Source organism: Camelina sativa, chromosome 17, assembly GCF_030686135.1.
Source record: "Camelina sativa cultivar CO46 ecotype springtype chromosome 17, ASM3068613v1".
NCBI lineage: Eukaryota > Viridiplantae > Streptophyta > Magnoliopsida > Brassicales > Brassicaceae > Camelina > Camelina sativa.
In genome coordinates, this window is record NC_141896.1 from 8,651,758 (window position 1) to 8,666,963 (window position 15,206).

Below are 15,206 nucleotides of genomic sequence, written 5' to 3' on the forward strand. Positions count from 1 at the left end.
AACGCATCATTCTTTCTATCTAACCCTAGCTAATGACCTATATATATATATATCTCTATAAATATTTCCATATACTGTAGTTTCATTCTCGCTTTCTCATCGATCTTTTTTGTTTTTTTTCACAAGAGAATCACCATGCGACTACCTTCGTCTTCGTCTTCTTCCTACTCACTAGCTTCAACGAGTTTGAGAAGTCGACTCGAAACCATCTTTAGGAAAGCCAAACAGCTCTCGATTCTGTGTCAAGTTGATGTGTGCGTTATCTACTACGGACCTGATGGAGACCTAAAAACGTTTCCAAACGACAAAGAGAAAGTGAGAAACATGGCTATGAGGTACAGTCGGCTAAACGATTCCTTGAGAAGGAAAAAAAGCTTTAATATTTCTGAGTTTCTCGAGGGGGAAAAGGACAATCCGAACAAAAGGAGGAAGACGAGTCCGAGTCCGAGTCCGAAGAACGTGGATGTATTGATTGACTCTTTGGAACTCAAGATCTCTACATTCCAAGAAAGGGTTAGATATCTTGTTTCGCAGGAGAAACACAAACTACTGGATCATCATCATCAGAGTTTAGCATCATCGACACCCTCCTCCTCCTCCTCCTCTCTCACGAACCGATCTTTGAACCCTAGCCAGCAGTTCTCGCTACTCGTGTATAACCATGGAGACAATACTCTCTCTCAGATCCCACTCTCTGCATCAAATCTCAACCATCAGGATTTCTCAGCGTTATTTCAAGAATCTCTGTTGAAGAATGAACAAAACATGTATTAATTTGCTAAAAAACCTTTTATGTACTTTTTGTATCTCTTTTTTTTTTTGGTAGCTGTAACAATCTTCTCTTTATGTCGTGTTCTTCTTGTTGTTGTGTCCTATATCTTAATTCAACCAATCTTTGTCTATTATTTTCCAAATATACACATTGTCTACTTCTTTCTTGCTAAAAACTCTAAAGGCCTAATGAAGTTTTCATACATTTATTTTGGATTTTGCATAACGCATGACAAGTATCCTCTGTTTTCAACTCTGTTTCAGTACTGATTCATAGTGATCAACTTATGTTTATTAATCTTTTAATAGTAACAATAACAAATATACAACTTATGCTGACTACTAGTCTTTATACTGCTATTATGCCAGATGATTCGTTCCCTTCCATTATGTCTGCAGCAGCTTCCCACTCCCCTTGATCTCTATCTCCTGATGGTTACTTGGAAGCTTCGGTTGACTCGTTTGTGTTCACTTGTATAGGACACTGAGATACATATGGTTTCAGCTGTAAAATCCAAATATATATATATATTCATTCATCAGCAGAGCAGCTAAATCACATAACAAGCATAACGTAATTAAAGTATGCATTCCCATTTCAGGTTCCTAACACAAAAACTTACAACGAACCAATATATTAATCAGGATCACAAACCCCTAAGGAGCTTCGACCAATACGACTTGAAAGAAGATTTCTCAAGGATTATTCTCATGTTCAGTTACGAAGCATGCAACATACTATCGGCTATTTATATTTTAGCAGAGCTAAATTAACCCCCTAGGAAGCTTAACACATTAAGTAAGCATTCCCATTTCAGGTTTCCTAACACAAAACTTACAACAAACAACAAGATTTATCAGGAGCACAAACCTAGGGAGCTTCGACCAATAAGACTTGTAAGAAGATGCAATCAACATAATGGAGGAATTAAAGACAAAAGGAACAAAAGAGTTTACAAAGTGTAATGAAAAACCTTAAAGCCAGTGAGATCAGGGACTACGTAATCTGGCAATTTATCTGGCTGCACAACATATCCTCCTGCATAACACCATGTCTCAAAACTTAGAGAAAGATAAAACGAACTCTAGAAAACAGATGCAAAAACTGTATATAATACTATTGATTAATATACCATATTTTTTAGGTGGAAAGCTAACAACTTAAACGCAATCATGACAATTATAAATCTAGAAAGATTGAGCTCCAGTCGTCAAGCTACACCATGTCACAAAATTGGAGAAAGGTAAAAATCAAGTCTAGAAACAAATGCAAACGATGATCAATACTTTGCCAAAATGGAGTTAAAGTTGTTAGCTTTCCACCTAAAGAATCTAGTATCTAAAGCCAGCCATGTAAAAATCCTGAAACTTAGTTGATAACAAATTTGACTAAAGTTGCATATATATGAAGTCTTATCGATAGATAGAAAAGATCAATGGGATTCACCAAAAATCTAGCCTCACCTTCTCGTTAGTTCTATAGCATGCATCAAGTTTCAAGCTTTGTTTTTTTTTTTAACCATTTGATTGATTTAAAGGCACAGAGTTTTCTAATAAAAGAGAGGCAGAAGGAACATACTTGATCAAGACCAAATTCCAAGAAATGACGCAGATTATGTCGTGATCTCCGGATGCTAGTAGATAACAGGTAGACAAGATCACATATCAAAACCTGAGTAGACAAAACCAATCACATTCGCAGCCAAACAGAACCTGCAATCAAGAATCTTTTTTTTTTTTTTTTGGTAAAATAAACAAATAAATATTGAAATGTTGGCCCGGAATAGAGCTGAATTCAAATTCAAGGGATTATAAGCCTAGCTAGACACACGAAACTTTAATGGATCACTAGAGCGGTAACATCAATGATATGTCACAAAATAGAGAGGAATACTTGAACGAAGTGTGAAATAGGCAAGAATTGAAGAAGATAAGCATTTTCCTTTTTATTGCATTCGCCGGACTTGAACTCATGAGGTGAAGGAGCCATGCCCTCAAACCAAATGAGCTAACAAGTCTAGGCAGAGGAATCCTGCTTATAATACTGAAGTCTGTACATGAATCAGATAAAATTAGTTCAAATGATGAAACCAACCATATCTTTGGTTATATACTTGAGACTTCAAGCATCTTGAGATGTTTTAGTCTTTGAATTATCACAGTATGTTCTTATGAAAGGGAAAAGGTAAGGTTAGGTAAGAGGATCAAATTTACAAGGATGAAGTCTATTAATATTCAGAAAAGACCAATGAGACTTACTAATAAAAATCCAGTCTCACCTTCTCGCTAGTTCTATCGCATCAAGTTTCAGTCATTGGCTAAGCATTTGATTGATTTAAAAGCACAGAGTTTTCCAATCATAGAGAGGCAGAAAGGAACATACTTGATCAAGACAAATTCCAAGAGATGCCGCAGGTTAGGTCGTGATCTCCGGATGCTAGTAGATAACAGGTATACAAGATCACGTATCATAAAACCTGAGTAGACAAAACCAATCACATTCGCAGCCAAACAGAACCTGCAACCAAAAATGCAGAAAAACACACAAGAATAAATCAACTCTAGGAAACATTTTACAGGAAATTTTAGCAGTTTTAAAAGTAAGCCAAAGAGAAACTGTTATAACTAGAGCAAGTCATTAGATAACCACATTAGCTCAAAACGACTTCCGTGGCTAATTTCATCAGAAAGCTTCAAAATTTCACAGAGAGATTGAAACCAAATCAGAGTAATCTAGCCAAATATTTTTGACCTCAAATGAAAATCAAAACCTAAACTTAGTCTAATTCCTTGCCAGTTGATAAATTTATTGGCTTAACCGGCTAACTTCAAGAGAAAGCTTCAAATTTGATACAATGTTTAAACCAAATCTAGCCAAAACTATGCGACATCAGATGAACATCAAACCTAAACATAGTCATATCCCTTCATAAGCTTAAACGACTTCTACGGGTAATTTCAAGATAAAGCATCAAATTCCACAGTGATTAAACCAAGTCAGAGTCACCTAACCAAAAATACTTGACACTCCGATAAAAATCAAACCTTGGAAAGCTTCAGCAACTTCAAATTTCACACAGTAATTTGACCAGTGAGATCAAACTCATCTAGCAAGAAACATATTGAGCTCAGACGAGAACCAAACCTAAACTTAGACTTTTAAAGGTACTAACATATCACAATCAAGGACTTCAATGGCAAATCAAGCCAAATATACTTGACACTCCGATAAAAATCAAACCTTGGAAAACTTTATTAGAAACTTTAAATTTCACAGAACCAAATCTAAACTTAGTCTTCGAAACTGGTACTAACATATCACAATCTAGGTAACTATTTTAAAGCTAGTGCTCCTTGAAAACATCTTCAGATCCTTAAAAAGTTTGAAACTTTAACCTGAACTCTTTGTAATTGTAGAAAGAATCACGAGCCCATCCTTTATCTCTCTATCAGCAACCATAACAGAAAACGAAACGAGACACGCAGTAACCCTAAATCCAAGCAAAACTTTCCTAACCAAACTCGCCAATTTCGATTCACGCGGAGTAGAAGAAGAAGAAGAAGAAAAGCTCGGCGGCCTCAGCTGTCTCCTACTCTCACCAAGCTTCTGCTGATCCTCCTCAACGAGATCCATGGCTATCGGGGATTGAAGACACGGTGGGCGAATCAGGAGGTGAATCAACCGTTGTTTGTGGTAATGAGTGTAGAGATGATCTTGAAGTGAAGACATCTCTAGGAGGTTGAGTGGTGAACAAGATTGAGAAGCGGAGGTTTTGTAGATTGAGAAGACTTGTTGTGTTGTTGTTGCTTCTTCTTCCAATTTTGTTGACATTTTGTGGGTTTATTAAAGAATTAATTTTTAATATGTTTGACTAAGCGGAAGTGATGAAGTAAGCTCTTGCAACTGTCTCTCCTCTCTGGGGAAGAAGACGAGAGAGTGAGTGAGGGACTTTAATAAGAAACAAGTGTTTGCAAAAAAGGGGCTTAGCTTTATTTTTCTTTGACTTTTTAACCTAAACTAATTAATTAACGAAGAAATAAAAAACGCATCATTCTTTCTATCTAACCCTAGCTAATGATGACCTATATATATCTCTATAAATATTTCCATATACTGTAGTTTCATTCTCGCTTTCTCATCGATCTTTTTTGTTTTTTTTCACAAGAGAATCACCATGCGACTACCTTCGTCTTCGTCTTCTTCCTACTCACTAGCTTCAACGAGTTTGAGAAGTCGACTCGAAACCATCTTTAGGAAAGCCAAACAGCTCTCGATTCTGTGTCAAGTTGATGTGTGCCTTATCTACTACGGACCTGATGGAGACCTAAAAATCTTTCCAAACGACAAAGAGAAAGTGAGAAACATGGCTATGAGGTACAGTCGGCTAAACGATTCCTTGAGAAGGAAAAAAAGCTTTGATATTTCTGAGTTTCTCGAGGGGGAAAAGGACAATCCGAACAAAAGGAGGAAGACGAGTCCGAGTCCGAGTCCGAAGAACGTGGATGTATTGATTGACTCTTTGGAACTCAAGATCTCTACATTCCAAGAAAGGGTTCGATTTCTTGTTTCGCAGGAGAAACACAAACTACTGGATCATCATCATCAGAGTACTTTAGCATCATCGACACCCTCCTCCTCCTCCTCTCTCACGACCCGATCTTTGAACCCTAGCCAGCAGTTCTCGCTACTCGTGTATAACCATGGAGACAATACTCTCTCTCAGATCCCACTCTCTGCATCAAATCTCAACAATCAGGATTTCTCAGCGTTACTTCAAGAATCTCTGTTGAAGAATGAACACAACATGTATTAATTTGCTAAAAAACCTTTTATGTACTTTTTGTATCTCTTTTTTTTTTGGTAGCTGTAACAATCTTCTCTTTATGTCTTGTTCTTCTTGTTGTTGTGTCCTATATCTTAGTTCAACCAATCTTTGTCTATTATTTTCCAAATATACACATTGTCTACTTCTTTCTTGCTAAAAACTCTAAAGGCCTAATGAAGTTTTCATACATTTATGTGGGATTTTGCATAACGCATGACAAGTATCCTCTGTTTTCAACTCTGTTTCAGTACTGATTCATAGTGATAACCTTATGTTCAAGTTCAAGCTTTTAAATTTTTGTGAATGTTCAGATGCGCAGGTTGTGTTGTACCCATCTCAGATCCCTGCATTTTTGTTAAGCTTTTCTTACATTAACTCACGATCCAATTTATACGGCTAATCACAAGGGACAAAAAGGTGGTTTTGATGGTGAAACATAATACAGGCTGCAAAGATATGCATAGATAGCAAGAACCAAAACGACCAAGCCAGTGTGAGTTGTGGAGATATGCATAGATAGCAATAATATGTTGATGTTGTTAGAGATGAAGATTGTCAGTGAGGAGGCGGAGGAGAGTGACACTCCCTTGGCTTCTCGGTTGTGACACTGTCGTCTTCTTTCCACCTCTGTTCCCCTGCAAGTGAAGCAATGGACAACTTAATCACATGACTTTGATCTAAACCTTCTACCAACATAGTTTAAGTTTGCTTCTTTGTGTCTAGCTCGGTCATACCTTTGGCTCGGCGATATCATCCTCGATCTCTAACGTGTTTATTTCTCTTGTTAATAGCACAGACGCAGCAGGTTGGAGTCTCCTGTTACAGGAACAAAGGTTTTCTATTTAAGTAAACCTGAAAAAAGTGACAGAGAAAGAAGAAATAAAGATTGGCAGATAAAAAAGAACCTTTTTGGTTTCTGTCCATTCCTCTGTTTCTTAGTTGATGTAGGTTCTGCTTCACGGGCAGGGACCTCAATTTCCTGACCTTTGGTTGATTCTGCTTTCTTTTGAACACGAGTCTTGGCGGTTTTAACCTAGAAATGAGAATGAAGTTTCGTTATAGCAGTTTTAAAGCATTGTGAACTTTGACTTTTGTTCCATGAGATGAAGTTGTCAAGGTTTGTGGAGGAGCATGAGATTGAGAATGGCCAAACCTGTGGTTTCTCAATCTGCTTATCTTTTATGTCCAAGTCATTCATTTCCTCAGTTAGCGATCTGGATGCCGCTGGCAACAATCTTCTGTTTCTGGAAAGAACCAAAGAGAATTTAGACAGAGAGAGACCGGTTCCTACAAGCTTTAATAGAGAAGATCAAGATACACTCTTAACCTTTCTTGCTTCTCTGAATCGGGACATCTGCGGGATATTGCGGATTTTGTTTGAAAGTTAGACATCCGGCTGTTGATGCAATCTTGACTAACTTCAACTTGTTCTGGTGAAGGTGTTGGATCATCTTGATTCTGGATGACCTAGAGGAAAATCAGTTTTGAGTTCTTTACATTCTAGAGTTGTCGAATCTAAACGGACTGATCCAATGAATAAAATTATTTCATTATACCTGATCTCTTGGAAAATCAGTAACTTCAGTTTCAACATTAGTAGTCGCAGAAGGAATCCCCACATTTTCTTCAGAATTGATAGACTGCTGATAAGTGCAAACACACAACAAAGAACATGATTTCATGAACAAAGTTTCTGAGTGACACAAAGAATATGTCAACTTGAACTATCCTTACCCTTGGCTCTGCATCATTCTGAGAAGACAAGTGACACGGAACAAGTACAGCATCTTTTACCTTAAAACGCAAAATGGAAATCAGTTTTGAACTCTTTACATTCTGGTGTTGTCGTATCTAACGGATTGACCCAATGAATGAAAATATTCCATTATACCTGATCTCTTGGAGACTCAGTAACTTCAGTTTCAACATGAGTAGTCGCAGAAGGAATCCCCACATCTTCTTCAGCACTGACAGACTGCTGATAAGACACACGACAAAACACATAATTTCATCAACAAAGTTTCTGAGTTACACAAAGAATATGTCAACTTGAACTATTCTTACTCTTGGCTCTGCATCATTCTGAGAAGACAAGTGACATGGAACAAGTACAGCATCTTTCACCTTAAAACACAAATGGAATCAGTTTTGAGTTCTTTACATTCCGGAGTTGTCGTATCTAACGGATTGACCCAATGAATGAAAATATTTTATTATACCTGATCTCTTGGAGACTCGGTAACTTCAGTTTCAACGTGAGTAGTCCCAGAAGGAATCCCCACATTTTCTTCAGAATTGACAGACTGCTGATAAGTGCAAACATACGACAAAGCACATGATTTCATGAACAAAGTTTCCGAGTTACACAAAGAATATGTCAACTTGAACTATCCTTACTGTTGGCTCTGCGTCATTCTGAGAAGACAAGTGACTTCGAACAAGTACATCATCTTTCACCTTAAAACACAAATGGAAAGGTTATTACTATCAAAGAATTTAAGACATGCAGCCTTAGAACGAACAGATACTCCAAGACATAATTAGTAAACAGATATATATACAGAACAACATAGCAGCCAGGCACTACATTTTTGCTTGGCACAGGAGACTCGCTGGATTCATCTGCGTTGGCTTCTTCGTTTACATATACAACAGCTTCTACCTCAGGTATACATGACTCTACCAGGCAAGAGGACTTGAGACTGATCAACTCTGTCTCCAATCCAAGAGATTTTAGCTGTTCTCTTCGAAGGCTATCCTTGAGAGTGCAAATTTCACCTTCTGCAACCTAAGATGATATAAAAAGAAAAAGAAGATATATTTCAACTGTGATACATCATAGCTTCAAGGAAGTTATCTCAGTCACAAATTGTTCAGTGTAAACAAAGCCAAATGATAGGCAAAGTCAGGATATTTACTTTTAGTTTTTCGTTGTACTGCTTCAGAACATTCCATAAGACTCTAGAAAAATTCCGCATGATGATGTGCTCTCGCTCATTTTTATCTTGGGCAACATGTTCCAGCCTCGGAGGTGATCTGTCGGTTGCATCAGATTTCTTTCCCTGCAAATGCACTGGTGAGAAGACGTACTAGATATTAGCTTTCTTGTTTGAAAACAAGTCTTTTCTGTAATCTCTCATCTCCTTGTCTCTCAGGGAAGATAAGAGATCACAGAAAGAAAGCGACCAATGAAAATTCCATACAGTCAAAAGTGTAGAAAAATTGTCCGAGAAAAATCTTACCTTCCTGTGCAATTTGGTTTCTCTCTCCATGGGAAATGTCTTCAATCTAGAGATGGCAAACACAACAGTTTTTAGTAAATGGCATATGCCAATAACTTTTCAGTTTTGCTGAAAAATACAATAAAAATGTATCGAGGAAGCCAAACTTACTTGGGAGTTCTTGGGAGCACTAAGTTTAATCTTCTTGTTCTTTTCAGCTCGTGGACATGTCTTGAGCTGCCTCTTGTTGCAAGGTTCCTCAGTGTTATCAAATCTAAACAAAACAACAAATTCAAAACCATTAGCACTTGCGACAAAAGTATACTTCCTCTTTGAGTTCATAATAAAAAGCATTACTTTATTTTCATATACGGTGATGCTTGTCTCAAAAGATAAGAGGTATCAAGATAATCCTCTTCCCCTGCTTTGACAGTTAAAATCTGCAAAATAGATAGAAGATGAGAAGAAAAGTTTTCAATATTTAAAATTTAACTGTTGTTAAAGAACTCAACAAGAAGAAATCCAACAAATCTGTTACGCATACCAAAGCCATCCGTTTTTTCCCCTCTAGGTAATCGCGCAAGTACCTTGTTAACTACATAAAGCCAAAATCATATTACCGTATAGAATGGAGGAAGATTAAATAACTCATATATTATTTAAAAAATAATGTGCAGGGTTTTTAAGGTAGACGCTACCAAAGAATTCTGATGATGTTTCTGAAATCCTTTCTTTCGGTTCTTCTGGTACTCCAACAGTGACTGCCAACAGGTACCGAGTGTTCATGGTTAGTAAAATTGGAGGCATAATAAAGAAGAACAGCTCGAGGGAGACCAAAATCAATGGCCTTACCCGTAAACATTGACCGAAAACCATGGATGTGTTATTGATGAAATTACTCTCAACCAACCTTTCTCCCTGCAAAACAATTTGAACGGGCAAACAGGGACCAAGTTTTAGTTTACAGATGAAGACATCTTCACTGTTAAATCAAGTCCTATTTTGATGCTAAGAACAAGCGACAATATCTTACAGTCACCTATAATCTGTAATTAAACTAGGAATATTTTCTCCTAAGTATCACACTGAATATGTATTTATCAGACAAATACTTTCAGAGATGACATATATATGTGGCTTTGCATATCAAATGTGTAAAGAGTCCATACACACAGTGTAAACACAATAGATTAAAACCTGATTTCCTGTTCTTTTCTCTCTTTCTGCACCCGCCAGATCCACTATTGTCAGCATAGCATCACTAGACTGCATTTTTGTTTCGTTGGAGAAGCCATTGCATGACGCTCGTATATTAATGACGCATTGTGTAATTCCAAAATTAGTATAGAACATGATGACATCAAGTTAAACATTATTAAAGATGGCTTTATATTCCATGTTAAAGGCTCCTAATTCAGTTGATTTATCGATTAAATAAAGGGTGTCAGGGTGTGTTAGCAAAGGTTAAAATCAAGTTGGTGTACTGAAAAAGGTTAAAATCAAGGTCGCGCAAAAGTTTTGTTGCCAAGTACCTTGATTGACTGTTCGAGTTTGTGGTAGCTGTTGCACGTTTCAGCATTGCTTGTCCAATTAAAGACTCCGCTTCCTCCAAACTCTGGATTGGGACCTACTTAACACAAAATAATTGACAAAAGACGGAGAGTTACAATGTCCATCTATCATAATGAAATGCAACTCAATGTTATTGTCAACCCAAGAAACACGAAACACCACGCACACCCAAAAACAAAACTCACAAACCTCTTTCAAACCCCTGATGGTCGATTGCTGCACAGACAATTCAGAGCTTTCACCACTTAGTAAATCATAAGCTTTCTCCCCTTTCCCTCGTTCGGAGCATATTTCAAATATGGACATGTTAAATGACCTGAAGAAAAGCAAAAGAGATGTTATGGAACAATAAACATACAAGCTATACAGTTTGGTTTTCCTGCTATTGACACATCCCTGGTGTACCATAAGTACTAAATACCTCACAGAAACATCAGAACTCTGATCACTCTTATTGAAAATCTGACGGAGAGTAATTGGCACAATTCCAGGATTCTTCAAAGTTCCAAAGACAGTATGAGTCTTCCCAGAGCCACTAGGTCCCAACGCAGCCAACATTCCACTTTTCCCTTTCATGAAATCCTCCAACAAAGGTTGAACCATTTTATCATACACATCGTTCTACAAAACAAACATCAATTAATCGGTCATCTCAGAACCAAAAAATTAAACCAAAAAAAATCGCAAAAATTGGATCGAACCTGGGAACAATCAGCCGGGAAGACATGAGAAAACCCTTCGTAAACCTCAGTCTTGCTTCGTTTCAGCTCTTGCAAAGCTTGAGGCGGAGTTAATGTGACTGAATACGAATCGTTCAACGCAATACAAGCCACCGCCGCCGACTCTTCGTCCCTCTTCTTAACCCTCTTCGCAACCTCCGGGTTCCTATTCTCCTTCGCGGTGTTCTTCTTCGAAGGATTCTGCGGCCAGACATTTCTAGGTCTGCTCTTCGCTGTAGTGGTGGTAATAACCTTGGTGAAGGTTTTCAAAGGTTTGATTCTCAGGAAGATCTTCAAGCTCTCTGAAACGGAGGAGGGTTTGGTTTCGGATTGAGGGATTTGGATGGAGAGAATCTCGTCGATTGGGAAAGTAGGAACGTCGTGAGAGGAGAGAGGTGGTTGTTGTTGCTTGGTTGTAGTGGTATACGGTGTTGCTCTAGCTCTCCTCGGAGGGTTTCGTCGTACTGTTACGGTTGAAGGACACGGCGGAGGACTGAGACTTTTCTGCTTCTCCTCCTCCATTGATTGTCTCAGTGGCGGAAAAATGGAGCGTTTCAATTTTCAACTTTCAATTTTGATTTTGTTTTTTGGTTTTCCCCAATTTTGAAATTTTATTTCGGTACGAAATTAATATTTAAAATAAATACTTTTCAAATTTCAACTAAGCTCATATATTGGGCTTTAAGTAGAAGCCCATTAGATTTGTGCAATAAATTACACTTTCTTCAGTCTTCCCGAGTTCTTGTCTCCGTCTCCGCCTCCGCCCCTTTAAAGTTTAAACCCTCGTCGCCACCGCCGGAAACTGTAAGCACAACTCACTAACTACCGTTGGAACCTTAACTGCTCACTTTTACTACTCGTTCTCTTTTCTCATAAAGTTCAGTAAACGTCTCGCCGCAAGTCCAGGTTTTGTGATTTTTTCTTATTTTGTTTCTATGTTTTCTGATTCTACTTTGATTCTATGTAATGTGGGGTACTTCTTAACTATCTAAACATTTGTGTTTTGGTCAGTTTTATTATATTCTAAGTTTCTTCGTTTGCGTTCTAGAAGGTTGTGTCTCAATTCTCAAATGGAGAAGTCGCGGGAAAGTGGTTTCTTGTTCTGTAGTTTGTGTGGGACGATGCTTATCTTGAAATCAACCAAGTCTGCAGAATGTCCACTCTGCGACACAACCCGAAATGCCAATGGTATCCATGATTAGATTCGTGTTAAACTTTTATATCTGAATCATCGAACGGTTTTGATTCTTGGTTTGGTTGGTTACTCTTATTGTCTTTTAAACGTCATTCTTCTTTTTTTTATAGAAATCATTGACAAGAAAATAGCTTACACCGTTGCTGCTGAGGTATGTGCTTTTCCTTTATTCACCACTGTGGATTCTTGTCTTACTAGTTTGCTTTATCATATATTCTCTCTGTTATTCACAAGTTATGTAGTAAAGATCTCGCTCTTGATTTCCTATGGTCCATTGTTATATACTTCATAGGCAGTGAACACACACATAGACCCGTGCCTGTTCTGTTTACTTAGTTTCAAACCTGAAATTGGAAACAAATATACCCACAAGGCAGAGTTAGTATACATACAAACGTCATGTTCTTTAAACTTTTCCTTTTTTCAGGATATCAGAAGAGAACTAGGAATATCTCTGTTTGGTGAGAAAACGCAGGAAGAAGCTGAGCTACCTAAGGTAACTTGAGAAGAATACAGAATTAATAAGCATATTATTATGCCTTTTTCTGAATCCGTGACTTTTTTTTATTTTCGCTATTCTGTTTGCAGATCAAAAAGGCTTGCGAGAAGTGCCACCATCTGGAGCTTGTATACACAACCAGACAGGTAAGTCTAAGCTTTCAAGTTCTTCCTCTTGTCTTCTTGTTTCTTTTCGAAGGATGTTTTCACCAGAGTTTCTTGATTTACAGACAAGATCAGCGGATGAAGGACAAACAACATACTACACTTGCCCCAATTGTGGACATAGATTCACAGAAGGTTGAGATAATATTATCATTTCCAGCACAGAGAAGACCAGTTTTGTTTCTTACTTTGATGATACAAACTCAATGTTCAATAGCATCATTATATAACCTTTTGTATTGCGTCTTAGTTCTTACATTGATGTATGTTACAAACTTAATATTCGATGTCATCATCAGAAGCATATAACATGAAAATGAAAATCTATAACCGCCTGGCTATTTTGTGCCAAGAGAGCCTTTATAAAAAAAAGTCATGGCTTAACAAATCACACAAAGTAGAGAGAAGAGTTCTATCAATCTTAAAAAAAACAAGACAGAACCAAGCCCAAATAAAGTATTAAAAAGCCCATAAGCTTATTTTATTTGTAACATCATCAACCGTTACGTAGCACCACACCACCTTTTCACCGGAGCTGTAAAACTCGCCGGATGTTATCGGCGGCTACGTCGTTTTTGCCAGCAGCTTCGACGTTGCAACGAAGCTTCGGTTTGATCGAAAACCTAGGCATGGGTAAACTACTCGGCGGCGGAGATAATAACATGATCGCTGGACCGGGGTAACCATCAAATCCTTTAGGAAAATCACGCAGATTGTTAGACCGGACCGGAACAGAACCGGTTCGAGTCAGTGTCGGTACAGACTCGACGAACTCAACTTTCTTCTTGTCAGAAATTGGTTTGGTCTGAACAACGCAATTGAGAGTAGAGTTGTTGTTGTTGACACGTGGTCGAGAGCTGTTGACGCGTTGCAGAGGAAGAGTTGAGCTGTTGACACGTGGCAGAGGGAGAAGAGGAGGCTGAGAGTAGTAACCAAGTGGCGGGGGATATGCTGGAGAAGATCCCCAAGACGGCGTGGGGTTAGTCGGAAGAGCCAAACTTCCTCCGGATCTTGAAAGAGAACCACGAGAACTCCTTCTTCTAGGGTTCTTGAATGGTCTCAAACCCGAAACCTGTTTACCCGGTGAACGTTGCACTGCTATTGTTTCCATTGATTAAGCTTTTAATTTTTTAATTTTTTTTTTTAAAAAGAGTATTTAATTATTGAAGATTTGAAACGATGAATCAAATAAAAACAAGAGAAAGCTATTTTATATAACGTTTAAATGGCGACGATCTACCAAATAATACGATCGAAAGCCCTATAATTTGATAGATATTTAAGATTTATGACAAGAGAAAAGAAAAAAAAAAGTTTAGAAAAGATGTTAATAATCAAATTTCCATTAGAAGATCCGAAGGATCGTTCGATAAATTATAAAACTCTCTAAAAGAACCCTAACCTCGAGAGGACAGATGTTGCCAGGCACTGAGCACGGCTGGTTCCTTTTATAATCGAAATCACCAATAATAATGTGAATTTTTAAATTGCCATTTTAAAAGTTTGTATTGATTTTTAGACTATAAATGTCGTGGTTATTATTAATACTAATAACTTATTAATGTTATTATAGCTTCAAGTCAAGTGTACATATACCAATTGCGCAATACAGCACAAGTCCCGGGAAACACTATAGGACGGTCACCGCCGATTGAATACGAACCGTTGGATTGTGAATAAGTATTACAATAGCCGCTGTGAGAATCTGAGCCGTGTGATAAGGGATCTTGTTTTAGGCAGATCTTGACCATACACGTCGGTATCATCGGTGGCTTTCTTCCTTGATGACCTCACGTGGAGGGAATGTGTGGGTTCCTAGACAAGTCCGTCGTCGTTGATCTTGACACGTGTCATCACACCAGCCATTCACCGTTGTCGTGAGGCTTTCCGAGAATAGGATTGGTCGGCTCTCATGCATGGTTGCATGTGCCTGCCATAAAAATAAGGGAGAATATTATTACGAAGGTGAGAAGATATCGAATAGTAGTATTTTATATGGTGGACATTATAATAGAAAGCATCGAGCCTTCGAGGATATCACTACGATATTGTCTATTGCGTAAAGATCAATTATATTAAATTGAATGCAAATGATAGGTATACAATTTTCTTTTCTTTTCTGTAAAACCATTTGAACGACAGATCCCAAAAAAAAATAAAAAACTATGCACTGCGAATCAAAAACCTTGGTCCTTTGTCATTTTCTTAATGTTGCCATTTGAAAGATTGAGCCAATTAG

At 37.8% G+C, this 15,206-nt stretch overlaps 4 protein-coding genes, 1 long non-coding RNA gene and 1 pseudogene across 35 annotated transcripts; 3 read left to right on the forward strand and 3 right to left on the reverse strand.

The window, feature by feature from the left end:
- Positions 1-93: 93 nt before the first annotated feature.
- On the forward strand, positions 94-947 carry LOC104759303 (agamous-like MADS-box protein AGL75 pseudogene; annotated as a pseudogene). Its single transcript, XR_015587437.1, has one exon. The product of XR_015587437.1 is annotated as an agamous-like MADS-box protein AGL75 pseudogene (transcript).
- A 68-nt stretch (positions 948-1,015) lies between these two features.
- Positions 1,016-4,692, reverse strand: LOC104756356 (uncharacterized). 4 transcript variants are annotated; one of them, XR_015587439.1, is made up of 5 exons: positions 4,168-4,692; positions 3,155-3,289; positions 2,351-2,443; positions 1,746-1,810; positions 1,016-1,276 (listed from the first exon to the last, which is right to left on the reverse strand). It is a non-coding gene; the product is annotated as an uncharacterized LOC104756356 (long non-coding RNA). The 4 variants fall into 4 exon arrangements; XR_015587441.1 differs by having other exon boundaries at positions 1,016-1,255; positions 2,351-2,484; XR_015587438.1 differs by having other exon boundaries at positions 2,351-2,484.
- Positions 4,693-4,888: 196 nt separating this feature from the next.
- Positions 4,889-5,737, forward strand: LOC104756357 (agamous-like MADS-box protein AGL75). Its single transcript, XM_010478929.3, has one exon. The coding sequence runs from the start codon at positions 4,947-4,949 to the stop codon at positions 5,583-5,585; it is 639 nt and encodes a 212-aa protein (XP_010477231.1). The 5' UTR covers positions 4,889-4,946; the 3' UTR covers positions 5,586-5,737.
- Positions 5,738-5,946: 209 nt separating this feature from the next.
- LOC104756360 (ATP binding microtubule motor family protein) lies at positions 5,947-11,708 on the reverse strand. 26 transcript variants are annotated; one of them, XM_087496408.1, is made up of 24 exons: positions 11,092-11,708; positions 10,812-11,011; positions 10,580-10,706; positions 10,351-10,445; positions 10,016-10,084; positions 9,671-9,736; positions 9,517-9,579; positions 9,363-9,413; positions 9,176-9,258; positions 8,990-9,092; positions 8,840-8,885; positions 8,516-8,670; positions 8,185-8,385; positions 7,995-8,054; positions 7,817-7,900; positions 7,662-7,721; positions 7,489-7,572; positions 7,332-7,391; positions 7,154-7,237; positions 6,925-7,064; positions 6,751-6,841; positions 6,503-6,630; positions 6,332-6,413; positions 5,947-6,232 (listed from the first exon to the last, which is right to left on the reverse strand). In XM_087496408.1, the coding sequence occupies exons 5-24, from the start codon at positions 10,070-10,072 to the stop codon at positions 6,137-6,139; spliced, it is 1,794 nt and encodes a 597-aa protein (XP_087352534.1). In that variant the 5' UTR covers positions 10,073-10,084; positions 10,351-10,445; positions 10,580-10,706; positions 10,812-11,011; positions 11,092-11,708; the 3' UTR covers positions 5,947-6,136. The 26 variants fall into 26 exon arrangements, with proteins under 26 accessions (XP_087352534.1, XP_087352531.1, XP_087352532.1 ...); XM_087496405.1 differs by having other exon boundaries at positions 7,154-7,240; XM_087496406.1 differs by having other exon boundaries at positions 7,489-7,575.
- Positions 11,709-11,853: 145 nt separating this feature from the next.
- Positions 11,854-13,271, forward strand: LOC104756359 (uncharacterized). Of its 2 annotated transcripts, none has more exons than XM_019238654.2 (6): positions 11,854-12,015; positions 12,158-12,297; positions 12,415-12,455; positions 12,732-12,800; positions 12,893-12,949; positions 13,033-13,271. In XM_019238654.2, the coding sequence occupies exons 2-6, from the start codon at positions 12,180-12,182 to the stop codon at positions 13,105-13,107; spliced, it is 360 nt and encodes a 119-aa protein (XP_019094199.1). In that variant the 5' UTR covers positions 11,854-12,015; positions 12,158-12,179; the 3' UTR covers positions 13,108-13,271. The 2 variants fall into 2 exon arrangements, with proteins under 2 accessions (XP_019094199.1, XP_010477236.1); XM_010478934.3 differs by having other exon boundaries at positions 12,161-12,297.
- A 13-nt stretch (positions 13,272-13,284) lies between these two features.
- Positions 13,285-14,221, reverse strand: LOC104756358 (uncharacterized). Its single transcript, XM_010478931.3, has one exon. It carries the CDS (start codon positions 14,076-14,078, stop codon positions 13,494-13,496), a length of 585 nt encoding a protein of 194 aa, XP_010477233.1. The 5' UTR covers positions 14,079-14,221; the 3' UTR covers positions 13,285-13,493.
- Positions 14,222-15,206: the final 985 nt, after the last annotated feature.

What these genes read in the sequence shown, in the direction of transcription:
- LOC104756357 (XM_010478929.3), top strand. Translation starts at nt 4,947, where the DNA reads ATGCGACTACCTTCGTCTTCGTCTTCTTCCTACTCACTAGCTTCAACG.
- LOC104756360 (XM_010478935.3), bottom strand. Translation starts at nt 11,631, where the DNA reads ATGGAGGAGGAGAAGCAGAAAAGTCTCAGTCCTCCGCCGTGTCCTTCA. An exon ending in AGTTCTGATGTTTCTGTGAG is followed by an intron (nt 10,707 to 10,811) that starts GTATTTAGTACT and finishes GCTTTTCTTCAG; the next exon opens with GTCATTTAACATGTCCATAT. An exon ending in AATGGACAGAAACCAAAAAG is followed by an intron (nt 6,414 to 6,502) that starts GTTCTTTTTTAT and finishes TTCCTGTAACAG; the next exon opens with GAGACTCCAACCTGCTGCGT.
- LOC104756359 (XM_019238654.2), top strand. Translation starts at nt 12,180, where the DNA reads ATGGAGAAGTCGCGGGAAAGTGGTTTCTTGTTCTGTAGTTTGTGTGGG. An exon ending in CTTACACCGTTGCTGCTGAG is followed by an intron (nt 12,456 to 12,731) that starts GTATGTGCTTTT and finishes TCCTTTTTTCAG; the next exon opens with GATATCAGAAGAGAACTAGG. An exon ending in AAGAAGCTGAGCTACCTAAG is followed by an intron (nt 12,801 to 12,892) that starts GTAACTTGAGAA and finishes TTCTGTTTGCAG; the next exon opens with ATCAAAAAGGCTTGCGAGAA.
- LOC104756358 (XM_010478931.3), bottom strand. Translation starts at nt 14,078, where the DNA reads ATGGAAACAATAGCAGTGCAACGTTCACCGGGTAAACAGGTTTCGGGT.